The 27882-nt window shown below is 42.7% G+C and overlaps 1 protein-coding gene across 12 annotated transcripts; it reads left to right on the top strand.

Annotated features, from left to right (window-relative positions):
- Positions 1–14: 14 nt before the first annotated feature.
- Positions 15–27108, top strand: FBRS (fibrosin). 12 transcript variants are annotated; one of them, XM_058179434.1, is made up of 19 exons: positions 15–2468; positions 2932–2973; positions 5097–5360; positions 7872–7907; positions 8661–8690; positions 10254–10302; positions 12044–12449; positions 13385–13623; positions 15969–16168; positions 16620–16664; positions 16811–16906; positions 17477–17545; positions 17632–17661; positions 17854–17925; positions 18228–18360; positions 20346–20429; positions 20517–20600; positions 24857–25076; positions 25663–27108. In XM_058179434.1, exons 1-19 carry the CDS (start codon positions 2082–2084, stop codon positions 26396–26398), a joined length of 3222 nt encoding a protein of 1073 aa, XP_058035417.1. In that variant the 5' UTR covers positions 15–2081; the 3' UTR covers positions 26399–27108. The 12 variants fall into 12 exon arrangements, with proteins under 12 accessions (XP_058035417.1, XP_058035418.1, XP_058035423.1 ...); XM_058179440.1 differs by having other exon boundaries at positions 16–2468; positions 5175–5360; XM_058179435.1 differs by lacking the exon at positions 17632–17661.
- The last annotated feature ends 774 nt before the right edge of the window (positions 27109–27882 follow it).

Below are 27882 nucleotides of genomic sequence, written 5' to 3'. Positions count from 1 at the left end.
ACGCCCCTCCTTCGCCCTCTATGACATGGGAGTTTAAAGGAAGGAACTATCCCCGCCCGCTCTCTTCCGGCGGAGGGATTCCGTCGCTTTCATCCATCCGTTCGCTGGCGGAAGGATATGACGCTGTGGGCGGAGTTGCGTGTCGTGCGCAGAGAGGAAGGAGATCCGGCAGAGACAGCTAGGGAGAGAAGGAGTCTGAGGGGCAGCAGCTGAGACGAAGCGAGGAAAAAAGGGACTTTGCTGCCGCCCCCGTGAGGGGGATGCAACGCGACCAAGGCAGCTGCTTTACTTCCGCGCCTTCAGGCCGCCGCCGCCCCCCCATCCTTACCGCTCGGCTCCAGCCAGTCAGCTGGGGGGCGAGCGCCAGACGAGCGGAGGGAGCCGGCCTCGCTGCCCGTCAGGCGTAGAGGCTCGCGGGACGCCCCGCCGAGCGCCCGGAGAGGGGGCGACACCGGCAGCGGCGACTCGAAACTACCCTCAACACCGGCGCTCTTAAAGGTACAGGCCGGGGGTGTGGTGGTGGGGGACAGCGAGAAGAGGGGACACTTTTCCGCCGGAGGACAAGAAACACCTCAAACCTTCAGCTCCTGTCAATGGATTTAAAGGGAACTCGGCCTTCTTAAAGGGGAAGTTTGTCTTCGGGCCTCATTGTGACTTAACAGGGAGGGCCGGCTCTTAAAGGGGCCGCCGGAGGACTTTGGACGCTGGATGCCCAAAGGGGAGCGCGAGCTGAGTCGAGGAAGCGCTTTGGAGGCCCTGAAATGCCGATGGTGGAAACAAAAAAAGTGGCTGTCTGACGAGGAGGACTTTAAAAATAATAATTTAAAAAATAATAATAATCAAGGTGCTTAAAGGCGAGGCCATTCTTCGACAGGAAACGTGTGGCGGACTGTTAATCGGACGTTCTTAAAGGGGATGGAATGAAAGGAAGCAGATTCTCAAGTCTGGACTTTTAAAGGGCAAGGTCATACCTTTTAGGAGGAGCCCGGGAGAACTTAATAAAAATTTAAAAAAGAACCCCGTAAGATTTTCAAAAGGCAACGTTTCTTCGAAAGGAAATGCCGCCAGGGGAATAATTCTGGGAGTCCTCCGTCCCCAAAGCGAAGGGGAAGCTAATGCTCTCTGAGAAGGAAGCCATTTGCCATTGTTGGCAGAAAAGCCGCATCTGCAGTCTTAAAGGGGAGGCTCTTGAAGCGCTTATTAGCCCTCTCTGGGTAAATTAAAAAGCCTCCTTCCAGGCAGAAGCCCTAAGGCTAGGTGATGCTCTTTAGAAACATAAACACTATATCTCTTTAAATAAATCCAGGCACTTAAATCAGAAGCTTCAAAGGAAGAAGCAACAAACTGGCCAGTACCACAAGTTGATTCAGTAGATCCCATCTCTCTATGACTGATCCAAGATCAGAGGGATGTAAAATTCTGATTAAAGCAAGGTGGTTGGTGTTTTTTTTTGGTGGTGGTTTTTTTTTTTTTTTGATGTTTGATTTTTTTCTTCTTCTTCTCTTGGATACAAAGGTGAAGCTGTACCTTAAAAGAGAGCTCTGTTTCCTGACGCAGGCTAATTTCCTATTAAAGGGTTATTAGATCGGTTTGATCTTAGAATTTTCTTTCAAAAGTATTTAATTATTTTTTTTGACTGATTAGTCTGGCCTTGAGGAGGAAGTCAAAAAAGCAGAAGTTGCCATTTGTATTTTCCTTAAGAGAGAATTAAACCTGAGCAAAAGAGTTACTTCCTTGACTTTCCAGAGCAAAAAGAAACTTTTTGGATTTTGATTGGGTTTTTTTACATGTAAATCAAGAAAAGTTGCTAACAGTTCAGCTGTAGAAGCCAAGGACTTCTTGTAAAGGAATACAAAAAAATATTTTTTCTCTCTCTCTCTATAAAGCAATATAAAAGAGAACTTCTTTTCACAAGCGTGGTGCTTTTCTCCTTGGCTTCCATGGAAGAGCAGAAAGCTAACAGGGACAGCTGCAATGCTTCTGGCTGGTGAGGGGTGAAAGGTGTCTTCCTTCTTTTTCACGTGCCTGCAACAGCCATTAGACACAACACATTTATTTTCTGTACCTCAGAGGGGAGCATAATGGAAGGAACAACAGCAGCTCCTACCCCATGTTGGAGTGGGGGAGGAGGCAGCAGTAGCCGAGCACGGATACAGCGACGTTGCTCACGGCGGGACCGTGAGAGTCGCTGTGCACGCCGTAGAGGAAGCCGTCTTGGAGACCCTCCCCATCGGGGCTTGTCCCCTTCCTCATCTTCAGCCTCAGACAGTGAAGGCCCCTCTCCACTTGCCCCTATGGCTCCTAGCAAAGGACGCCCCCTACAGCGGCGACGGCGACGGCCCCTCCGACGGCGGAAGAGAGTTTCCGGATCATCTTGCAGTCGTGAGGAGGAAGAAGAAGAGGAGGAAGAAGAGGACCTCATTGATGGCTTTGCCATTGCGAGCTTTGTCAGTTTAGAGGCACTTGAGGTGAGGTGGTCCACAGTCTGTTCCAACAGAGGTCATGTCCTTTCATGCATTATAAGGCTAAAACAATAGATTGGTTCTTAACCTTGTCTTTGGGCCTTCCCTGAGATATGACATAGAAAAGAGAGTAAATTGGGATCCCACCAGTTTCTGTGGAGCGGTGCAGATAACTAATAATTATAAAAGATTTTGCAGAATGATGTTTGCGAGGTTGGGTCGTTTTGGAAATTAAGGTTTCTTTTTTCTTAATAGCAAGTAATTTTTAATTATGTTGCTAAGATGGATCTTCTAATTAAAGGGAACTTACGATGGCCTCAATTGTTACCAAATGAAACTGAATTGTTGCTATGTAGGGGTATACTTATACTCCTCAAAAAGATAGTCAGTGAAAACTCTGTAGTAGCAAGGCACATTTCCAGCTGTGATTGGTGAAGTTCAGAAATCTGAATTTTTTTTATATACCCAGAAGATGAAGAGAAGAGATGAAAAGAAAACATGGACATTTATGGTTTGTGATTTCTATATCCTTAGTTATGTGACCAAAGGTTAATGCTTTTTATTTACTATGTTTTGCTTAAGCAGAGAAACAATAAGATTCTTGAGATGAGATGGAATGAGCATATATTTTCTTGGCTAAAATAGCCTCTAGGCAGATCAGGTGCAGTCAGACAAGTTTCCATAATAAAAGTTGTAAGATGGTGTTGACTGACTGTGTACACTTAGCACAATATCAGAACCACTTACTTGTTTGCAAAATTCTTGTTAATATTTTTGACAAGATCCAGCTCACAGTAAGGATGTATCTCAGGGGTAGTCAACCTTTTTATACCTACCGCCCACTTTTGTATCTCTGTTAGTAGTAAAATTTTCTAACTGCCCACCGGTTCCACAGTAATGTGCTGTGTATCGTTATCTGCGCATGCCTCTCGCGCATTGTGGATTGGGTTTGGGGGGGGGGGTGGCTACCAGCTCTGCTTGTCTGTTACAGCTGGGTGGTGTGGGGGGAGGTGCATGAGCTATTCTGGGACGAGGCTCTTTTGTTTGCAGTTGCATTATAGTGCCATTTAGTTTCACTTATACAATGTGAACTAAACTTATGCATGGGTGATACAAATAGTATATTTTCAGAAATTTAAATTGTCACGGGAAATTTTATGAAAACCTAATGAAAATGTTTTTAAATAATGCTATGAAATTTTTTTAAAAACTCAATTAAATTTTAAAAAAGGAAAGTGCTTCAGTATCGGACAAAACCCCTACCGTCCACCGTGAAAGCTGGAATGCCCACTAGTGGGTGGTAGGGACCAAGTTGACTACCACTGATGTATCTTAATGTTCTTTCTGAATTTGTATAGTGGGCATAGTCTGTGCCACAGGACACAAAAGTGTATTATGAACATAAAGCCTGAAATTTTTTTGAGATGAGCTTCTTTCCTCCTTGATTAGTTATGCCTATTTATTATACTTGGTGGAGAAGATGTATTTTTAGGTGCCAGTTTCAGCTTACCCCTCCCAGGCATTTTTCTAGGGCTGGGATCTGTATCTGTAAACTGCATATTTCTTGGGATGGGTTAATCAGTGGATTTCAATAAGCAATGCAGTTATTGGACGATATGTAAGACCCAGCTGTTTTACCTGCTGAAGGAGAGAGAAAGCTTTCCTGCTTTACTCAGGAATGTTCAAGGCTGAGCATGTAGACCAGTTTCAGACTGGATTCGCCAGTCTTTCTGGCTAGGCAGGATTGGGTGAGGAGTAGGGTGTGAATCCAGGTGTCTTTACGAAACTCTGAAGCAGTGCAGTACAGTGCCAAGAAACATATACTACACCACACACAGTCAAGCATATCATGAAAAGTATGCCACAACTTTTAATGCAATACCTTGCCATCCAGAAATATACCATTGCTTCTGTGACAACTTTTCTAGAGCTCTTATCCTTCTCTGGCATCTTTTCAAACAGCCGGTCTCTTCCTTGAACCAAAGAGGCCTTTCAAAAAATGACTACCTCTCCCAGAGCAGTGTTGATCATTATGGTTTAGGACAGCATTTGTTACAGTGTTGCCTTATGAGTCAGTTAAATAGTTATTGCCAAGCTAGCTCCTTGATCTACATTGTCTAATTGTGCAATTTGGGACATAACTGACCAGATTAAATTTCTTTGCACGTATCTGTCCTTTTTTTAAAGGACCTTAAGGGCAGTGTATTGTACATAGCTTCTTTCTCTTCTTTTTGCTTCTGTTTTATCCTCCTTGAAAGAAAAGCAACCCCCATTTTAAGTCTGTGGACCTAAAAGCTACATATGTATTTAAACCAGGTGTCCTAGCTCTTGCCTTTTAACAACTACTTCCTACTGTATTTCAATGTGAAAGTGTTTTTATAATATTTAGGATGTTATTATACGAATAATTGGGATTCCAATTTTTTTTAAAGAGGCTAGGATAATTCATTTGTTCAGTATCTGCAATGCAGTGCAAAAAAACACGTTATTTCTGGATCCAAGATAAATAATTGTTAGTATTGATAGTTAAGTAGCAAGCCTAGATATTTCAATATTCCCAGAGTTTTGTATCACATTTTGTAAGGTGCTTTACAGTTTTTATATTTAAACATACATTTCTATATCCCACAGCAGCAGCTGCGATATCACAGCTTTTATTCAGAGGGTAGAATGTCTGCAGCCATTATAATGCCCACCTTGTCACTCCTGCAGAAGGATGCAACCTTGAAGACTCCAGAGCGATTGGAGCTTCGGCTGAAACATTCGGGAAAGAGGAAACGGGGTGAGGGAAACAATTCTGAGCCTGAAGATGAAGACGAAGGCTCAGAAAAAGATCGTAGCCAGGGCTGTAGAGGGGAGAGAGCACTGAGGAAACGAAGCAAGAGACGGCACAAACAGGTGAGGTCTTGGGCTCAGGGGTGGTGTGAAGAAAAGGAAACTGAAGCAGGCTGGTGGGGGGGTGCGATAAAATTTGAAAACAGCTCAATTGAACTGGGGAAACTTGCAGGCTGGATTACTGTATTTTTCGGTGTATGAGACGCACCAGAGTATAAGACGCACCTTAATTTTGGGAGAAGAAAACAAGAATTCTGCCTAGCAGAGCCATACCAGTCTACTTGCCTTTTTATGGAGCGCACCGGTCTACCTTCTTTCAAAATAGAGGCACCGGTCTACTCATGGCCTTTTTTGGGAGCGCACCGGTCTACCTTCTTTGAAAATAGAGGCACTGGTCTACTAGCCGCCTGCAGCGCTGATCAGCTGTAGTATGGCCCTTTGAAGCGCCGCAGCAGATGCAAGACCGTTTTCATGAGGACGTGTGGCTGTGCAACGCACAGAGGCCAACAACCTCCGAAGGGTGGGGGGTGGCAGGTGGGTGGGGCTACATAAGATGTGTCTTATACACCGAAAAATACAGTAAGTTTACAAACTTCTAGAAATCTGCTTCTGGGGAGCACCTCAGTTTCTTAATACTATCATGTGGAAAATTGCAGGATGGACAACAAGCCAGTATCACTCGTTGCATTGAAAGGATGTTTCTTGAAGGCTCCATTTTGCCATTTTTACTGGGCTAGATGAGTGGGAAGGAAAAGTTTTGGGAAATCAGGGTATTTAGAACATCCTGAGGAGCAAATAGACTGAGGCAACAGAAGGCCTGTAGTCTTCTGAGGCAGTAAGTATAGTAGCCATCATGGGAATGAAGCCTTGCCTGTTTATAACATTCCCATTGTGGTTATTACAGCCTGTCACAAATCAGGCTATAATAATCACTATAATTTTCTGAGCAACCTAGCAGTTTCAATTTCCGAAGTATTAAGTGTGTTAAAACACACAAGTTTGTAATATTATTTTCTATTCACAACAATGTTAAGTTACAGCTGCCAATTCTTTAGTTAGTATTGGCCTATACACGCATCTAATTATTCCTAGGGTGTCATATCAGAGTATACCTGTGAATCCAAGCAGCGTGGCCTTCTGCAATTGTCAGATGGGAACTTGTCTATCCACAGATTTTTTTGGTATGGCACACAGTGTGCTGATAACTATTGGGACCACCATGGCTGGTTTATGCCATAATTTTTCCATTTCGATTTTCCAGATCTTGATAGTGATTTTCTCTAATTCTTTGTATTTTGCTATCCCCTGGTGTTGCCACATCAATTACCCAAACCTCCTTCTCAATCAAAGTTAAATCTAGTGTATTATGAGCCCAGACTTAATTAATCTATATTTGGAAATCACTACAGGTTCACCATACATAAAATTTGCTACGCTTTTATTGGAAATAAAACAAAAAAGTAGTTCAGGAAAACTCAGCCTATAGAATCTTGAATTCTCTGTTCCTTTGCATATTTTTTGTTTATTAACATGTCCAAAACAGCTAGCTGAATCTATCATGCTAAAGTGAGTTGACTCTCAGATTTTTTTCAGTATGTAGTTGAAATAAAACCAACAGCAATAGAGTGGGAACAAAGTTCACCTATATTTAAGAGTTCTTATATATTTTCTTGGAAAAAATAAATGACAAATCAGAGAGAGGTATGTAAGAATTCAAAAATGCTGTTATAACTTTGCTTTACAAAGGAAAATTGAAGAGCAAAACCAAGAAAAGACATAATTAAATAAATCTAAAGGACAGCTTTCTGAAACCTATATGAAATAAAAGACATAAGGGTCCACTGTACCTATATTAGGATAGACATATTTTTTAGCCAGAGGCTGCATTAGCTGTTGGAATGGCATGCCAGACACGTTCTGTAATAATCCCAAATGTGGGTAGAAAGAAAATTAACTTTAATTCATATTTAGTTTTAAATATTTTAATTTAAATTAACAATTATTCTCCATGTATTTAATAACTATTTCCTTCTTGGCAATTGCAGTTTTGTGGGCCATTTTTGAAGGAGTTTGCTGGGTCCTCAGACTATGTTCCTCAAGTCATAATTCATAAGTCTCAATAGTCATAACAAATCTCCCATGAAGGGAAATTCGTTGTTGTTTGTTATGACTATTGAGAGAGTTACAACTGCAGTGTTTTCGGCCTTGTATCTGAATCTGCTAAATTGTTTATACAGGAATAATCTTAACACAATCATCAGTATGTCCTCATATGCCGTCATATGCCCAGCAAAATAGAGCCTTAAAGAGTGGAGCAATTACTTTCCAAACATGCTCTATTGACCTGTATAATGTTTACATCCAACTACAAATCAAGGCTGACCTATTTTAGAAATACGGATGCACATTTTGAAAGTAGGCATGGCCTTATTTTCAGTTTAGTTCTAATTTCATTAGCCTCTCAGCAAAACAAAACTTGGTATCTAGAGTTCTAGCCTATTTGCTCTTGGAGTTGTAAGCCTCATTATTGTGAGTCTAATCAATTTCTTTCTCTCTTTTTAAAATCAATTTCAGCCTTCTCTCCAATCTTACCTGGAAACTGGATATATAGTAAGTGGGTAGTGTATGAATGTTCTTTCCTCAATTCTTTCAAAACACGATTCTGCAAGACTGAATTTTAATTGCCTAAGCATTCCGTCAGTGGAATTCTTTTCTTCAGACTAAAGCAGGCTTTAATTGAGTTTCAAATGGATTCCCGAGAAGAGCAGAGAAATATACTACAGCAAGTGATGGATTGTGTGTAGGACAGCTAGAACGTGCTAAAATGCTCATTCACTCCTTTGATTATGGTTAATTCTTACAATGACGCCAATGTGCATACTTTGATTTTTTTAAATGATAGATTCCAATGCATTTTAGGATCTCTTGGGGTATCCTGACTAATTTCCTGGATTCTGCGTAGAAGAATAGCATATCATTTTTCCAGTGTTTTTTATGCTCTTAATACTCCTCAAAATATATTTTGTATTGTATACAGTAAGACCTAGCTTGCTGTCACAATCTAAAAATCTCTAGAGTATAGAGTTTGTAGTGGATATATCTCTATCTATCTATCTATCTATCTATCTATCTATCTATCTATCTATCTATCTATCTATCTATCTATCTATCCATCCATCCATCCATCCATCCATCCTACACACACACAGTGTGTGTGTAGTATAGTATATAGTGTATGTGTGTGTATATGTATCATATGCATATAAATATATAAATAAAGATAGCAAAGCTCCAAAGAGGGATATTTTTCATTATATTGTTCCTTTTGACATCTGTTTCTTTTTCTCTGTTGTTCTTTGACAGTGTGATGCAGAAAGCGACCCAGAGGAGCAGGTAGGCAACCATAATTTTCTGGGCCTAATTTATGACATGTTCCCAGTCCTTGTTGCCTGATTTTCTAGAAATGACTTAGGGGCAGTGTTGCTAGAAATTCTATTTTGGAAAAGATATTAAGGTTGTTTCTAAACTGCTTTTCATGGTTTCATTTTGCACAAACATTTAGTGTGTGAATACTCAACCTTATACCTTTTTACAGAATTACACCAAAATTTCAGGCATGCACAAATTTGAAATGGCTTTTATTAGTGTTCACAGCTCCGAACAAAACACTCCATACTTTGAGGTTTTGTACTGAGCTTGGGACAAAATGTAGGGCTTTATTTTCATTGTTTTATAGTGTGGAGAAGAGAAAGTGATAAGAAGTGTTTGCTCTTAATTTCAAAGAAATAATTGGATGGTAGATCAATTGACCAAATAGGTCAGGGGATTTTTTGTTGTTGTTGTTTTAGAAAAGGTAGGTGAGTAGAAATAACCAATCTTTTTCCACCCTATTGCAAATGTTATCAAAAAAGGTTTGTGGCTGATTTTTCTGTAAGTTGGATGTTAAATAGTACCAAGTATGAAGTACACCCCATATGTTTTAGTGGTCTTAGGATGAATAACGAGAGAGCAAGATTCTGGAAACAATTATCTATGCATGCACATGGACACACACACACAATCTCGTATACAACAGTAGTTAAAAAAACATTTGGCCTTTCTCACCTAATCCCAATCGTACAACATAAGCCATTGAGAAAATTGTAGAAGATAAGAACAAGGGATTTAATCAGCATCTGGAAGTTAATAGCAACTGAATGCAGATCACTAGTAGTGTACAGTGCAGGTAGTCCTCAACTTACAACCCCAATTGAGCCGCAAATTTCCCTTGCTAAGTGAGACAATGGTTAAGTGGGTTTTGCCCCATTTTACGACCTTTCTTGCCATAGTTGTTGAGGGAATCACTGCAAATGTTAGGTTAATAACACGGTTGCTAAGTGAATCTGGCTTCCCCATTGACTTTGCTTTTCAGAAGGTCACAAAAGGGAATCATAGGACTCTGGGGCACAGCAACAGTTATAAGTCACTTTTTTTCAGTGCCGTTGTAACTTTGAATGGTCACTAAATGAATGATTGTAAGTCAAGGACTACTTGTAACAGTTTTCCAATGAGTATTGTTCTGGAAGAAATATTGCCATATTATATTCCAGTTCTGGTTACAAAGAGATATCACTGGTGGCCTGGGTCAAAAACACTATAGTGTTTTTGTTTTGAAATGCTAAAAAGAGAATTGTGACGAATTAAGAATAGTTTGACTTAGTTAGCAACCATTCCTAGCCCAATTACCTGTCATGGAAAGCAGCCAGTCCTACATTAAAGATACTCAGGAATCCATCCATCCTTGTAGAAAAAAAACCTTACCATGCTTCTACTTCCAAAGGAAAAATACCTGGGTCCTTGAGAAGCTCCCAGGTAGCTTTTATACTTACTTATTTATTTATTTATTTATTTATTTATTTATTTATTTATTTATTTGTGGAGTATAATGAGCCCCCTGTGTTTCTTGTCTTTCTGCAGGCCTCCATTGATGACCTCGAACAGTCATTCACTGTCTCAACCAGCAAAGGTTGGGTGTGGCAAATAGCGGGGAGGGGGGAGGGGGGAGGAGGAGTTGTCTGCTTGTGTTTCTGTGTACTAAAGAAAACATTGCAGTATTTCTCAGTGTGACTTGAATGAGCCCGATTTTTGGTTCTGTGGGGAGATTGGTGCGCTGTGGTTTGTTTTATCTATACCAAGTACTCGTTCCATCTGATTTAAAGAATCGGTTAGCAAGCAGGGTAGAAAAGCTTCCTCAGCTCTGGATGGTGGAGAACTGTTGTGAGAGAGAGCTACAGCTGGCAAAAGTAGCCCCTTCCATCTGTGTGGGTATGGCAGCTTCCAGAAATCCCAACCTACTTAGTTATTTATCATGCCAGCTGAACATCCTTTGTTGCAATCTCCAAGGCAGCTTGAAGAAATTGGGCTTGTATGCTTTAAAAAAAATTGAGTTTTCTCCACTCAGTTTAGAACAGCGGTCACCAACTGGTGGTCCATGGAACCACAAGTTTCTGGTGGTCTGCAGAAAAATTATTTGCACTAAATCAGGGGTCCTCAAACTACAGCCCCTGGACCGGATGCATGCAATAAACATTGTGTTGCTGCAGAGAGTTTCTCCTTTCTGGGTCTTTTTGTTGGGGTCGGAGGGTGGGAGAAATTCCGACTTGGGGTCTGCTTCAGCCTCCTGGTGAAGGGCTTTTGGCGAATGCTGGAAGGAAGCGCCACTGATAGCAAAGAGCCAGAGGGCCTTGCTCCAATGGGATTGCATCATGGCCTGGAACTGGCTGACCATCTCAGCCCACTGAGCCTCCAGGCGCCGGTTCCTGGCCTTGCAGTCCCGGAGGTCTTTCCTCTGCTTGGAAAGCCTATGTTCCTAGTCCTCAGTGAGGTCCTTTTGTTGAGCCTCCTCGGTCAGATCCAATTTGAACTGAGCCAGCTGTTTTGCCAACTCTTTCTCGTGGCTTCCAAAGCTGACAGGCTGCTTAGCTCCAACAACTGCTTCCTGTTGGGGCCCTAAGGAGCCTGGGTGGGGAGGCAAGGAGAGGCAGGCAAGGTGCCCCTCGATGTGAGTGACATCGAGTTGAACATGCCCACCCAGTCACTTGACCACCTAGCCATGCCCACCCAGCCAGTCATTAGGCAGATCATATTAGTGGGCCATGGGATTTAAAATTATGAAGTTAATGGTCTCTGAGATCCAAAAGATTGGTGACCCCTGGTTTAGAACATAATTCTAACCACATTAGCAATTAGCACTCCCCAATTGCCCTCCCCACACAGGGCTCTGTGGTACTTCCATAAAGCTGTGCGAGGGAGCCTTTGCACGAACCTTCAAGCAAAGTACTCTGTAGTGTGGCCATCTGATAGTTAAAGGAGTTATTTGCTTGAAAGTTACCACAAAAGTATCCCTCAGAACACTTTACGGAGCTGCCACAGTGTCCTGCTTCTAACTGGGGTTGCAAAGTATCAAATAATTATATTCTTGCTGGGTTCTATGATGAGAGTTGCCACCTGTGTTGCTGGAAACGTTTTGATTCATTGTGCCTCTGCTGTTTTCATGGAATTTTAAAAACATGCAATGTCAATGGAAATTTAGCCCCCCCACCCCACCCCTTTGTTATTGTGGCTCTTGTTGTGTACATCAGCATTTGTAGCTGACAGATTTGTCCAGTCAGTGAAATGGGGCACCACCCCAAAAGTTTTAATACAATCTGTTAGGCCTTTTCCAATAGCCTGATCCTTGTTTTCTCTGTTTGCATTTTTTCTGGCAGCCTCGGGACCCATTGGTGCATTAAATGGGAGCTGTGAAGCCAAACTCTCTGTGATCTCTAAAGTCTCTGGCCTGGAACGGAGCCAGGAGCGTAACTATGAGGCTGACCGGGACTCTCTGCTAGTGCCTTTCCTGCCTAAGGAACCCCCTTCTCAGGCAGCTACTGCCCCTATTTTGGCTCAGGCCTTGCCTCCAAGTCCTCCTGCCCCACCTCCTGTCAAGACTCGGGCTCAGACACCTAATACTGTTCGTGGGACGCCCCAGCCCAAAGGCCAGCTTCCTCCCATGCCTCAGAGTGGAGCAGTTACCCACAGCCTTGCCCAGAGCCAACTGCACATGAAGGTGCCACCCTTTGCCAGCCAGACACAGGCACCATACACTGTAGGGCTCGACCTCAGCACTGGAGGGTAAGTCCTGATGTCCTTTTGGCTACAGAGCATTCTCTGGTTATTGTTTCTCCCGTCCCCCCCTTCCTTTATCCATCTCTTTCAAGCTTTTCTGTCCCCGTGTTAGTCTTATGTCCTTTTGTTCTTTGTTTCCTCTACGCTTTCATAGTTTTTATTTCCTTTAACTGCTGCTGCTTCTGTCCCCTTTGAGACATTTCCCTCCTCTTTATGTCTTATTAATAAATTTTGAGAGCTCTTTGTATATCCTTACTGCAATCCCCTAGATAGTTGTATATTGTTGTAGCTACATTGAAGATGAGTTAACTATTTAAAAGGGAGAGAATGGCCTGACTTACTTCTTATAGTGAGATGATGAGAAGGATGAGATTGGACTGGAGCTTTCTGGCCACAGTTGAAGTGAGTACATCAGTTTAAATCTCATCAGGCTCAAGGTTGACTCAGCCTTCCCTCCTTCCAAGGTGGGTAAAATGAGGACCCAGGTTGTTGGGAGCAATAGGCTGACTCTGTAAACCGCTTAGAGAGGGCTGTAAAGCATTGTGAAGCGGTATATAAGTCTAGCAATAGCTATTGCTATTTCTATCATGTATTGGGACTGCATTTTCTCTTTCTCTTTCTCAATGTTTTTCTCAACTCTTTCTTTAGAAAGAGGTGTTTTTTTTTAAAAAAAAAGTTTTTTTGAATAGTTAGTACCATGGTTTGTGTTGATAACAATTCCATGAGACCTGCCATCATTGTTCCTTATATGCTGTAACTAAGGACATGATGCTGGATGAAATTTCTAATCCAAGACATCCTAGCTGAGTCCATCACTGAACTGAGATGGAAACCGAAGCCTTTCAGATCCTAATGAACGGCTTTCTTGAATGTCTCTGTATTTCCATCCTTATTGTCTCCTCCTGACCTAGGCATATATTTATTTTTTCTCCCCTTTTCAGGTGCAGCCGCGGTGCAGCTCACCCCAAGCCCATCCTCCCACCCTGCTCCCCCTCTTCTTCTCAGCTCCCTCACCGGCCTTCCACCCCCTCACTGGCCCTGCCTCCCCACGCCTTTCCCTCCACCCTTCGCCCCCCTTCCCACCACCACCCAGGCATGTTCACTCCCTCGCCTGGCCTCCCACCGCCACCCCCGTTGCTTCAAGTTGCTGGGCACCCAGCTGCAGCCGCTGCCATATCTGGTAAGAGAGAATTCAACGGAGGGGAATGATAGGGTGTGACAAGTACTTTGGGAAGATTGGCAGGGACTAAATTGAAGAGAAGAAGGGAGATTGAATAAAACAGATTTAACTGTTTATGGCTCATGGTCGTCTAACTTTTTGGTTTGCCTCAGCCGTATTGCGTGAAGAGAAATTGTCTTGGCACACATATAGAGTATAGTTAATATATAGTTAATGTATATAAATAACATAATAAGGTTAAATGTTTAACCTTAACCTGGGCAGGGGGTTGGACTAGAAGGCCTCCAAGGTCCCTTCCAACTCTATTGTTATGTTATGTTATGTTTACTATCTTGTGGGGCTGCATTATCCAGGGCTGCATGTGGCCTGCAGGCCGCTGGTTGGACATGCCTGGTTTAGCCTATGTTGTGTATATATTCAGGGTACAGAATATGCATTTCAGTGAAAACTGTGTTTTTCAAAAAAATCAACATAAAAATGTACACTGTACAGGTAGTTCTCAACTTAGAACCATTCGTTTAGTGACTGTTCAAAATTAGAACAGCACTGAAAAAAGTAATTTTTGACTGTTTTTTTTACATGGCCATTGCAGCATCCCCATGGTCATGTGATCGAAATTCGGGTGTTTGGCACTGTCCCTGGGTCATGTGGTTAACTTGCAACCTTCTGAGAAGCCAAGTCAATGGGGAAGCCAGATTCATTTAACAACTGCATTACAAACTTAATAACTGCAGTTGATTTACTTAACAGGAGGCAAGAAGGGTCGTAAAATGGGGTAAAACTCGCTTAACAACTGTCTTTCCTAGCAATGGAAATTTTGGGCTCAGTTGTGGTCGTAGGTTGAGGACTACATGAAGGGATGTAGAATATTTAATCTCATAAGTATTCTTGACCAAATTGTACATATAGTTTACAGCAGAGGGGTAGAATCACTTTGGAAACACAAAGCTACATTTAGTTTTTGAATTGCATGCTAGAGATCGAGTTCATGAAATATGCATGAGAGGACTGAGACAAAAACTAACTTTGTTTTGATATAACTTTAATGTCAGTCAATTTGGGTTCTTTAAAGAAAGTTAAGATAACATTTCATTTTGATTTAATCATTGCACTCTCTTTTACTACATTAAATATTACAATTTAGTGGCAACTTTGAGATTCGTTCTAAAAACCAACCTAGTTGTACAACCTGCCTTTAAGACTCTGCAGTGGGTATCATAAGATTATTTTAAGGAAGTTTAGAGGAATTTCTACCCCCAAAGAAAGAGTTTGAATGCAAACTGGCAGCAGGAAACAAGAAGGGGGGGGGAATCTACTTCAAAGAGAAACTAAAAAAATAATGTTATTAGAGAACATGTGGAGGCTGTAAACTAAGAGGACTGTTACTGCCTTGGAAAATATGATAATGAATTATGGGAGAAAGATCCTGGCAAAATACAAAATCTGGACTATTGGTAGTTGAATACTTGTAGAAAAATTAGGAGCTACTGCAGAGTTATCAATAGTCCTCAACTAACAATTTTAATTGAACCTGGAATTACTGTTGCAAGTTATTGCAGTTGAAAGTCTAGGTATCAGGTGACTGGATTTGAAATTGTCTTTTTTTACAAGGGTTGTTAAGTGAATCCTCCCCCCCCCCCTCTGGCCTGGTGACCATTTCTGCCACAAACCAGAAGTAAATGCCAGAAAATTGGGATGGGGGAGAGAAATGCAAATCATGGTCTGCAGACAACTGTAAAGGTGAAAGAGAGGGGAAGTAAGAAATGTTGCGGGAAGGAGAAAAAGGGCCTTCTCCATGATGGCTCCCTCCCTTTTGAACATCATCCCTGTAGAAATTAAACTTTGACAGTCTTTCAGAAGGCCCCTAAGATATAGTTTTACCACCAGGTCTGGAGAACCCAGAGTGTAATTGAGCCCATCAAATGGCTTATTTAATTGTGCACTGTTGCTGGGGGCAGGTGGGTGGGTGTGTTTTATCTTTTTATCTCTTTTTTTTCTATTTTGTGTTTTTACTATTTGTGAGCTGCCTACCAGTAAAGTTGCTATGAGCAAGTAGGCAGCTAGATAAATGTTCTAAAATAAAATAAATTAAAAAAGCCAAAAATGTGGTCACATAACCCTGAGGAAAAAGGGTGCAGCCATATAATTCCGAAAATGGTTCCTAAGTAGCTTTAGGGTGGTCTGTCCTAACTTGATCATTAAGCGACCGGTCATAAGTGAGGACTTCCTGTACATGGAGAGTTATGTGTGTGGGGGTATGAGTCAAATTTTTTCTCTCTTTTTCAGCATTGGTTCCTTTTTCTCCTGACAGTTGGCAATTACGGGTTCTTCTTCTGCCTCCTCAGAACAAGAATTAATCCGCCAGGACTTGAGTTCTCGATTCCTCACGACGCAAGGCGGGGCCGACATGGGAGCTGCTGCCATTCGCCCTCTGGCTTTCCAGTTCCACCAACACAACCACCAGCACCAGCACACCCACCAGCACACCCACCAGCACTTCACTCCTTTTCCGTCAAGCATGGTGCCCGCACCCAGCCCAGCCATGGTAAGTGCAGTATAGACTTAGTGAGGTGGCAGACAAGACTTCACAGCTTGGGCGTCTTGCAGCATCTCGAAGGATCAACTTGGTCTATCAGAATTTAGAAGTTAGTTTAAAAGGATTCTTGTGATGCAGTATAGAGAAGTGGATCGCCAGGAGGAAGGCGCACATCCCAGAGCAATAAGAGGCAGCTCAATCCAGATATTTTGTGTGAGAGAAAGAGGATGTAGATAGGCCCTCCTTAATAGAGTGTATGCTTGATGTAGAGAATAGAGGGTTTTAGTTCGGCAAGATTCTTTCTATAGGTAGGGAACTATAAAGAACTTTGCTTTGGAGAATCACCATGTATCTTTCCTGGTTTGGGCCTGACCATTTTCTTTCTTTCCCTTCTTTCTCCTGGGACCTGCCTGACCCATTTAAACAAGGGTCTTTTCTGATTTCGTTTCTCTTTCTGCAGTATGAGAAGTACCCTGGGAAAATGGATGGGCTTCTGAGACATAATGTAAGTGCATTCATTTTGGAGGAGGGGGCTGGCCTTTTAAAGGGGCCCCAATGAAATTTATCAAACTGCATACTGAGAAAGGAGCAGAACCCCCTCCTGCCTCAGTTCTCCGGTGGCGCTTCCATTGCTTTCTCTTCTTCTTCCAGTTTTATCCTGCCTACCCCCCAACCGTGTCGGGGATTTCCCCAGTCCTGCCTCCTGCTGTGAATTTTGGCTCCCTGCAGGGGGCATTCCAACCTAAGGTGAACCCTCTAGACACAGTAGACCAGGGGGGTTTTGTGGAAGTTTGAGCAGAGGGAAAGTTTTAAAATGGACAGCTTCTGGCTTTTCTGCTTACTTTCTGGTATGGAGGCCTTCTCGCATGATATAGTGGAAATGGGCGGGTTTGAGGACTGTGACGCTTGATTTTTCTGCATGCTGTGAGTTTGGTGGGCTAGATTAGAGCTGTGGAGAATTGTGGTGATCCAAAAAGAACGCAGATCAATGGTTCTGAGCATGAGAGAGCAAGTCTTCGATGTGCCAGTTCAGCCATAAGCTTTGAGAAAGAAGCCATGTTTTGAAAAAAGCTGTGTGGTTGCATATGGTTCCATAGAGTGGTGCCATTTCATGTTTGCCAATAATTTGGTAGGTAAGAAAAGGAATCACAACTCCTTGGCAACTGGGTGTGAAACTTTCATAGAATATTCAGTGGAAGAAGAGGTGAAAGCTTCGTGAACTCTGCGATTGGAAGGGGACGATTTCAAGACTCTATGCTTGGGAATGCTAATCAACTGATCATGCTTATGGTTTGTTCTGCTTTCTTTCTTCCTCAGAGCACTAATCCTGACCTGCCTTCCCGGCTGGGTGCTGTCCCACCCAGCATGTCCCAGAAAGGCACCCAGGTGAGTTTACCTTTTATTTGGGAGAATGGCAGGAAGAGCGGGGAGAGGATTATCCACCCCCATGTGGTTTTTCTGTCTCCTTGCAGATCACCGATCATTTCAGGCCGACCTTGAGAGTGAGTAACATTGGGGAGACCCTTTGACCCCACTGCAAAAGGGTGGATACGTGAGGTGAAAGGACTAGAAATGGCGGGAGGGGGAGATATACCCTGGAGTGTGGAGAGTGAAGAAGTCAGGGTATAGGGCAACACGTGCCTGGCCCTCAGGGACATAATGTGCAGAGCTGATGGTTCCCCCTTCTCTCGCAGAAGCCGGGGAAGTGGTGCGCCATGCACGTCCGTGTGGCATATATGATCCTGCGGCACCAGGAGAAAATAAAGGTAGGGTGAGCCTGGGCCACCTTTCCCCTCCACCTGCCGTGTACGGTGTCGGGGTGTGGCACAGGAGGTCCCTGCAGCCAAATGGAGAGGAAGCCTTGCTCTTCTGATGTCTCCCATGCTGGATTGCTGGATCCAAGTTGGGCTTTGTGGTGCTGGGTTAAAAGTTGGAGAGCAGAATCACGAGACTGTTGTGAGGCACTATAGGAGAGATCTCTGCCAAAGTATATAGTGTGAGGCCAGTTGGATTGACTTGTGCCTGACTGGTTGCTTACCAGGACTTCTTGCTTTTCTGTTTCTCACAGCTGATGCAGGGCGATCCCCATAAATTGGATTTCCGGAATGACCTCCTCACTGGTTTGCCTGAGACTGGAGTCTTTGGCAGTCTGCCCCATGGCCAGGAGCTGGCACGACCTGCCACCCTTTTCACAGCCGCTGGTCAGTGTGCTTTTCGCAAATACCGGAAGGCTTTTCCAATAACAGACTTCCTAAAGCTCTCCCTGCCTATTTTTTGCCACTACTACTAATTGTGCCATCTAGCTGCTGTGGTGTTTTGATAAAAAGACCCGTAATGCTAGCCTTTATTCTTTCCTCAGTTTTCTGTCTAGAAACCTAAACAGGCAGCCCTTACTTTTAATACAGGGGTTATGAGAGAAAACTAATCAAGGCAAGTAAAACATCTTGCGCTTAATTTACATTTTACCTTGGAAATATTTTTTTCTGTTTTAGAAGTCTTTTGATGTGAAGTACAGGTGAAACTCAAAAAATTAGTATATCGTGCAAAAGTTCATTTATTTCAGTAATGCAACTTAAAAGGTGAAACTAATATATGAGATAGACTCATTACATGCAAAGCGAGATAGTTCACACCTTGATTTGTCATAATTTTGATGATTATGGCTGACAGCTCATGAAAACCCCAAATTCACAATCTCAGAAAATTAGAATATTACATGAAATCAATAAAACAAGGATTGTACATAGAACAATATCGGACCTCTGAAAAGTATAAGCATGCATATGTACTCAGTACTTGGTTTGGGCCCCTTTTGCATCAATTACTGCCTCAATGCGATGTGGCATGGATGCTATCAGCCTGTGGCACTGCTGAGGTGTTATGAAAGACCAGGATGCTTCAGCTCTTCTGCATTGTTTGTTCTCATGTGTCTCATCTTTCTCTTGCAATGCCCCATAGATTCTCTATGGGGTTCAGGTCAGGCGAGTTTGCTGGCCAATCAAGCACAGTAATCCCATGGGCATTGAACCAGGTTTTGGTACTTTTGGCAGTGTGGGCAGGTGCCAAGTCCTGCTGGAAAATGAAATCAGCATCCCCATAAAGCTCGTATGCAGAACGAAGCATGAAGTGCTCCAAAATCTCCTGGTAGACGGCTGCGTTGACCCTGGACTTAATGAAGCATAGTGGACCAACACCAGCAGATGACATGGTTCCCCAAATCAACACAGACTGTGGAAACTTCACACTGGACTTGAAGCATCTTGCAGCGTGTGCCTCTCCATTCTTCCTCCAGACTCTGGGTCCTTGGTTTCCAAATGAGATGCAAAAATTGCTCTCATCATAAAAGAGGACTTTGGACCACTGAGCAACAGACCAGTTCTTTTTTTCTTTAGCCCAGGTAAGACGCTTCTGACGTTGTTTGTTGGTCAGGAGCGGCTTGACAAGAGGAATCTGACATTTGAAGCCCATGTCCAGGATCCATCTGTGTGTGGTGGCTCTTGATGTACTGACTGCAGCCTCAGTCCACTCCTTGTGAAAGTCCCCAACACTTTTGAATGGCCGTTTCCTGACAATCCTCTCCAGGCTGCGGTCATCCTTGCTGCTTGTGCACCTTTTTCTTCCACACTTTTCCTTTCCACATGACTTTCTATTAATGTGCTTTGATACAGCACTTTGGGAACATCCAGCTTCTTTTGCTATTACCTTTTGAGGCTTTTCCTCCTCATGGAGGGTGTCAGTGATGGTTTTCTGCACAACTATCAGGTCAGCAGTCTTTCCCATGATTGTGATTCCTACTGAACCAGACTGGGAGACCATTTAAAAACACAGGAACCCTTTGCAGGTGTTATGGCTTAATTAGCTGATTAGAGTGGGACACTTTGAGCGTAGAATATTGAACCTTTTCACAATATTCTAATTTTCTGAGATTGTGAATTTGGGGTTTTCATGAGCTGTCAGCCATAATCATCAAAATTATGACAAATCAAGGCATGAACTATCTCGCTTTGCATGTAATGAGTCTATCTCATATATTAGTTTCACCTTTTAAGTTGCATTACTGAAATAAATGAATTTTTGCACGATATTCTAATTTTTTGAGTTTCACCTGTATATTCAATCGTTCTCTCCCTCCCCCTTTCTTTTTATTTTAATCTATTGCTCTGTCCTCATTTCCTCTCTCTTGCAGGTGTCGTCCATCCAGGCAATGCCCCCTCCTTTGGCCCTGCCGCTACTCCTCATGGCTCTTTCCTCAACCCCAGCCCCCACATTGGTAAGACCCGATGCCCCAGAGTAACACAGCCAGGATCCAGAAGTTTTCCTTTATGATTGCTCACTCCTCCACTGATTTCTTTTCCAGATCCCTTTGGCAGGCCTCCTAGCTTTGCCTCTCTGGGCGCCCTCTCCAACGGGGCATTTGGTGGCCTTGGCAATCCATCCTTCAGTGAGTACTTTTAAGAGAAAGACAGCTTTCTGTGGGTTATCAAAAGGGCTAAGTAAAAACAGCCTTGTTTGTACACCAGCATTTTAAAAGGTGGGGGAGGAGGAAGCAACCAAGGACTATAAACTCCCCCATTTGAATGTTAATTATTCGTTCTAAACTGCTGAGACTCTTGTGAAGTCTTAGAGAAGGATAGGATCTGTTGCCATTTCTGTTGTCATCTTTTCCCTATTCTGCAGTGGGTATGTGTGAAAATCAGACAGAAATAAGATCCCTTGACTACATCCACAGTAACACTGACCCATATTCTATTACTATGATTGTTTCAGCTGTAGTTAAAAAATGAAAATTGCAGCAAAGGCTTCCTAGTCTCCTGCAGGCTGCAGGGTTATCTTGGTCAGCTCATGTTGTGTGAACACCTCCAGGGCCACAGTGTCCATGAATGTTTAGGTTAAATCTCTTTTGAGATTAGAGTACCCTTCATTTGTCTTTCTTTCTCTCAAGCGCTAGGAGCTTTGTGATTTCCTAGTCGGCTGTTGCTGAATCTTGGAATTTGGCCATTTATTTCTTTTTTTTTTAATAAAAGTTTTTATTTTTTTGACAAACACACACAAACGAACAAACAGACAATGCATTTTTTCTGAACGGAGTATTGGCCGAGTCACAAATTTGTACAACTTTTAGTTATCTCCCATCACAATTTATATATTTCACTTTTTGTCTTAATATTCTTTCTCTCTAATTTTTATTTTATTTTCCTTATTTCTATTGTATAACTAATCTTACCATTCGCCCTATTCTCTAATCATTAATCAATTTTTCTCTTTTCCCCCTTCTCCTCTCATTGCTTCCTCCAAGTTAAAACCCTTCAGTTTCAAATCAATCATTTTTCTAATATTTAACCCTAACTCTAAATCATCCTCTTCAAATATTTTCCCATTACTCCCTTTTCACAAGATATAGTTTTATTCCAACCACAAAAATTTATATTCATTTTTTTAAGTAAACATGATTTTTCTATTGCTTTTTAAACTAAATCAATCTTCACAATATAATTTCAAATGCTTTATCTAAATTCCATATTTGCAATTAAAGAAATTTCAAATATTATAATCTCATATACTGAACTTGCTAAAATTAAAATTCAGTTTTGATCAATACAATTATATTATCATTTAATTTCAATTTTAAAAGTTAGTACAATTGTTTTTACAGTTATTTTATATCAAATCAGTTATGTTATCATTATTGCATCTTCTAAGTAAATCATTTATTAAGTCAATTAATATAATCACCAATATTAATCCTAATATTATTGTTAATACAATTATTACTTTACATTTATATCATATTACCCTTCTTCCTATCTATTAATTACTCCTTTTAACCATTTTCTCCTGGTCCAACTAATATTTCACCCCTTTTCTTTTTTTTCTTTATATAGTCATCCTCTCTTTTATTCTGTTTTAATCTATTCCCCTTCTCTTACCTTCCTTATTTTCCCATTGTTAACCCCAATGTAATCATTCCTCTTACTCATTTTCCCATTAGTAATCCGTCTCTTTTGCTTCTTTCTAACCACTCTATTTTTTTGCACTGTTAACCCCAGTGAAATCTTTAAAGATATTATTCATTTCTTTTTTTTATTGCTATTCCCAATGTAATATTTTAATTTTTCATCAGTATCTTTATTTTCAATGTTGTTTTCTTGCTTCTCATTAGTCACTTGTTCATCCTGTTGAATATGCTCTGGTGCAATTTTTGACTTTTTTCTATCCACATCAAATGATAAACGAACGGTTTTAACCAGCTATTAATTCTTGCCACATTTTAAACATTCTAGTGCTTTTTAACTCCAATTTAAGTTTTGTTATTTTCTAGCTCTTGTATTATCAGTGTTCAGTTGTTGAGAAGACAAACAAATGCTCCTTAAAAACTCTCAAGGCTAGTTGCTCAAGGACACAGAAAGTTCCGTTTTTAAAGTGTTCAATGTGGGGGTTTTTTGTTTTGTTTTTTTCCAATAGATGGCTCTCTACAATCCACAAGTTCCGAATCAAAAATTTAACAAAGTATCCAGTTTTATATAATAAATCCCATTAGCTTTTCTTTCTCATCTGAGTTTATCCAATTTTCAATTTTACATTCCAGTTCAGGTTCAATTTAAAATCTTTAAGGTAAAGGTTCCCCTCGCACATACATGCTAGTCGTAGCCAACTCTAGGGGGCGGTGCTCATCACTGTTTCAAAGCTGAAGAGCCAGCTCTGTCCGAAGACGTCTCCGTGGTCATGTGGCCGGCATGACTCAACGCCAAAGGCGCACAAAACGCTGGTCCCTATTTTTTCTACTTGCATTTTTATGTGCTTTCGAAACTGCAAGGTTGGCAGAAGCTGGGACAAGTAACGGGAGCTTACGCCGTTACACGGCAGCAGTAGGGATTCGAACCGCTGAGCTGCCAACCTTTCGATCGACAAGCTCAACATCCTAGCTCCTGAGCCATCGCATCACCTTTAAAATCTTTATCTAGTATCAATTTTTCTTTATTGCTTAATTTTTAATCTTTATTTATTTATTTATTTATTTATTTATTATTTACATTTGTATACCGCCCTTCTCCCGAAGGACTCAGGGCGGTTCACAGCCAAATAAAAATACAATACTATAAATACAGATTAAAAATACAATTAAAAAACTTATTAAAATTGGCCAGAATTAAAATTTGGAACTAAAAACCCATTAAAACCCATTAAAACACTAACCCAGTCCAGCGCAGATGAATAAATAGGTTTTAAGCTCGCGGCGAAAGGTTCGGAGGTCCGGAAGTTGACGAAGTCCTGGGGGGAGTTCGTTCCAGAGGGCGGGAGCCCCCACAGAGAAGGCCCTTCCCCTGGGTGTCGCCAGACGACACTGTCGCGCCGATGGCACCCTGAGGAGCCCCTCTCTGTGAGAGCGCACGGGTCGGTGAGAGGTATTCGGTAGCAGCAGGCGGTCCCGTAAGTATCCCGGCCCTATGCCATGGAGCGCTTTAAAGACATTCACCAACACCTTGAAGCGCACCCGGAAGGCCACAGGTAGCCAGTGCAGCCGGCGCAGGATAGGTGTCACTCGGGAGCCACGAGGGGCTCCCTCAATCACCCGCGCCGCTGCATTCTGGACTAACTGTAGCCTCCGGATGCCCCTCAAGGGGAGCCCCATGTAGAGAGCATTGCAGTAGTCCAGACGAGACGTCACAATCTTCTTTTAAGGTTCAAAATTGTTCTTACAATTATCCAGTCTTATTCCAAAGGTATTTTCTTTTGGGTTTCTTTTTCTTATAGTAAATTTAGTTCCACATTTAAAGTTTAAACATCAAACTCCATTTTGGGCTTTAGTGTCTTTTACTTCCGCTTTCTCTCTTCTGTCAATTAACTTACCCAGATGCTAATTACCCACTAGTAACCCACGCCAGGGTAGCTTTAAAAATTTCCATTTTTTTTCCTTTATTACCTGTGAGTTGGCCAATCACTCACCTGGGACCAATACTCCGTCCAAATCTCAGCTCCTGCACAATTCTTATTCCGGATGACCCAGCTTCATGGCGGTCGCAATACAGTAAACTCCACTCAAATCTCTACCCTCTAGAAAAGGCGGAGAAGGGCAGGAAAGTCAGATAGCTCTCTGCCTTTATCAAGCATGTGGCTAGAGGTTTTCTCTCATATACAAGCAGTCCTCAACTTACAACAGTTCATTTAGTGACCAAAGTTACAAAGGCACTGAAAAAAGTGACTTATAACCGTTTTTCACACTTATGACCATTGCAGCATTCAGATGGTCATGTGATTTACATTCAGATGCTTGTCAATTGATTCATATTTATGACATAACTGCAGTGATTTACTTAACAAATGTGGCAAGAAAAGCCATAAAATGGGGCAAAACTCAACAAATTTTTCACTTAGCAACATAAATTTGGGCTCAATTGTCATAAGTCGAGCACTACCTGTAATAGCTCCCAATGTGTTGACAATTCTTTTCTGAGTGAGCATTCTCCCCCTTCCTCCTCTGAATGAATCATTCCACCAGCATTTAGAAGTAGAATGATTTAAGACTGTACCATGTCCCTTTCTGAGCTTGGATTGCACTACACACTAGTATGATAACTACTACCACTCTTTTAATGAGATAATTCAGTTCCTTCCATATCTACTTGTCATTGATCCTTGGGCAGTAGGGGCAACATTGCACTTAGCGTGGCCGACTGATCTTTCTTCTCTCCTTCCCAGACTCAAGTGCAATCTTTGGGCAGAAGGACAGTCCTGGAGCTCCTGCCTTCCCTAGTCCACATGAGGCATGGAATCGCTTACACCGTACACCTCCTTCCTTCCCTGCTGCCCCAGCCTGGCCCAAAGGTGGTAGCAGTGACGGAACAGAGCGTGGAAGCAGCCAGCTTGACAAGGAGAGTGAGAAGTCTGAAGGGCCAGTGATCAAGGATGAGAAGGACAGGTAAGAGGCAAAGGAGAGAAGGGACATGGATTAATGACAGGGGCTTGATATGCAGCAGAGTCCCATTCACCATTAAGGAGGTAGGTGCCTACAGGTGCCTGTATAAATACGATATATATAAAAAATATTATATGAAGAGTATTCCAAAAGAAAGAAAGAAACTGAACCAGCAGGAAACATCCTGAAGGATTAGAGGTGGATGACCTGGAGCAACCTCACTGATTTATCTTTAAAACAAAACACTTTGCAATGGTCAAATCCACCCCAACAGCCATTTGGTAAACTGGCAAACCTCTCCCCTGCAGCCATTTTGTAAGGGCTGTCAGCGCTACAGACTCTTTACTCCTATGTGTCCGCTAGCCCCAGATAGCTGCCTACCGCTGTTGGGTTGGAGATCACTGAACACTTTTTTCAGAGATAAGTCTGGCAAAAAAAAAAAGGAAATATAGGTAACTTTTCTGAAAGGGTGGAAGAGAAGGTGGTCTTTTGATTATTTAAGTACACAGGTATAAATAGTCAGTGATTCAGTGCCAGGTTGCACAGGAAGTCTTGACCCTCCCGTTTTATGTCTCTGTGTGTGATTCAGAGATTCTGGCTTCTTCTCCCGCCATTCACTACGCTCCTCTCCAGCTACTCCCACCTCAAAGAATCCATCGCTGATCCACGAGGAGCCTCCAAGTCGACCCCATGTACAAGCAGAACGAGAACATCGCTATGGCAGCCCAGCAAGTTCAGGCCATGCCTCCCGCTCCCCTTACCCAGAGTTGCCTCTCAAGAAAGAAGTAAAGATCAAGGAAGAGCCAGAGTTGTCTGGCTTTGAGGGAGCTCTACGCACGGGTGCTTCTTATCACAGCACCATGCATGTCTCCCACCCCCTGGGGACCCTGGCTGTGTTTGAGAGACCCCAAGCTGGGACTGGAGGAAGCGTCTCTCCCTACTTGGTGGCCACTCCACCCTCAGCTGCCTCCTATGCTGCGCTTGAGGCATGGCGAGAGCCCTACCACCGGGGCCTGGAGTTGCACCCACTGCAGCGCCTGCCCCGCTACCTGGAGACTCCATCACCTGCTGCTGCTGCTGCTGCTGCTGAGGACTACGAAAGAGCCCGGTTGTATGGTTTGGCTCCCCCGCCGCACCCCAGCCTCATGGCTTATCCCCGCCATCAAAACGGACTGCTGGCAAAAGCCACACCGTCGGCAGCTGTGGGACTGCTGAGCGCCCCACCACCTCTCATCCCAGCTTCCAACACTCGGCCCTGCTCCCCTCGACGAGCCCCCGATATACGAGAACTGGCGGCCTCCTACAAGGACCGGGACTCCAGATAATGGTGCTCTGGTGGCGCTCTGGAATGTGAACACCTCTATCAAGCAACCACCCTGATCTCCAGGAACTGATGGGACAGGATCAGGGGAGTCTAGGAGGCCCGTCCAAATTAGTGGGGAGAGGGAGGTGGCTTTTTGGTCAGTAGAGCCCGAGTTAGGGATATGCTGCTGTCATCACCCGGAAGGACTTTGACATTGGAGTTGAATAACGGGGTTCATTTGGGGGAAGAGGTCAGGAAGGCAGGTGCCTGTTGTTGTTCCTGATTTCTGCAAAGGCCTCCTCTTCCAGCCTTTGAAGATGTCAGGATTTCTGTTCTCCTTCCAGCATTCCTGCTGTGCTAAAAACAGGCTCAGTGCGTTCTTTATCCTCAGTGGACTGATGGGAAGGCTGCTTTCAGAAGAAGTGGGAGGGCACCTCCCTCTTGAGGCAGTGTAAATATTTATATATTCTTCCCTAGGCAGATAGGGGAAAGGTTTTTGTACATTTATAAAAGGTTTGAGATTGTGATTTAAAAAGTGACTTCTCTTCTTCCTCCACACTCCTGCCCTTTTGTTCCCCCTTGTTTTTACTGTACTGCTCTTTTTTATACCTGTATTCAGTCACTCCTGGTCCCTTTCCTTCTCCTGTAATTAATGGGATGGTGCAACACACTTGTCCAGTGCCCTTTTCTTCCCCAGGCTGGTTAATTAAACTCCAAACTGGTACTTCTTGATTCCTTGCTGTGTATGTGTTAGTTGAGGAAAAGGGAGGGGAAGATACAGGTTGTCACCTTCTTCCAGGATAGCAGAGAACAAATGAGAGGATGCAGAGCAGTACAAAGTGAAACTCTTGGATGAGGAAACTGGTCTCTTGGATAGTTCTAATTTTTGAAGTCTCTGAAAAGCGTAAATGGAGCTAAATCCAGAATCTATATAGTGCTTTAATGCAAACGCCCTTCTGGCTCTGAAAATATTCACAGAGCACAGCTATTATGTAAATTTAGAGCTGCTGTTTGTGAGAGGCAGAAACTCAGCAGAATCAGCACTTTGGGGAAAGAATCAAAACCTGTTTTTCTTTCCACTGTTTTAAGGTAGAGCTGCTCAACATGCAGTTCCTTCAGGTACTGTCTGCAGTCCCCAAGTATCACTAAAAGGTGCCCTGGACTGTACTTGTTAATATGGAAAAGAGGCAGAATTATTAAATACATGGGGAATAATCACATATACCACTCGTTTTAAAAAATAGTTTTTCTTACAATACCTGCTTTGTTATGGCTTAGCCCACTGTTTGAAGAGTGCTCCCCAGCTGCACAGATTTTGCCCTTAATCTATAAACTTTGCTGACCTCTTGAAGAATGAATGAAGTTCTGTATATGGTTCTGCATATAATTGCAGTTAAAAATGGGGGTTTGCATTTTGTTTCCTCCACCCTCATCTTTTTTTGTACTAAACAATAGAATAAGCCCACAAGTTTCACCTAATAAAATCTTGGCTGCAAAGTGGAGTGT

Source organism: Ahaetulla prasina, chromosome 4 (genome assembly GCF_028640845.1).
Source record: "Ahaetulla prasina isolate Xishuangbanna chromosome 4, ASM2864084v1, whole genome shotgun sequence".
Taxonomy (NCBI): domain Eukaryota; kingdom Metazoa; phylum Chordata; class Lepidosauria; order Squamata; family Colubridae; genus Ahaetulla; species Ahaetulla prasina.
Note: the sequence above shows the minus strand (reverse complement) of the source record. Positions and strands in the feature narration are given on the sequence as shown.

Bases quoted from the DNA above. Each gene is read 5' to 3' on its own strand.
- FBRS (XM_058179434.1), top strand. From the start codon at position 2,082: ATGGAAGGAACAACAGCAGCTCCTACCCCATGTTGGAGTGGGGGAGGA. The intron at 10,303-12,043 runs GTTGGGTGTGGC...TTTTTCTGGCAG, and splicing joins CACTGTCTCAACCAGCAAAG to CCTCGGGACCCATTGGTGCA. The intron at 20,601-24,856 runs GTGAGTACTTTT...TCTCCTTCCCAG, and splicing joins CCTTGGCAATCCATCCTTCA to ACTCAAGTGCAATCTTTGGG.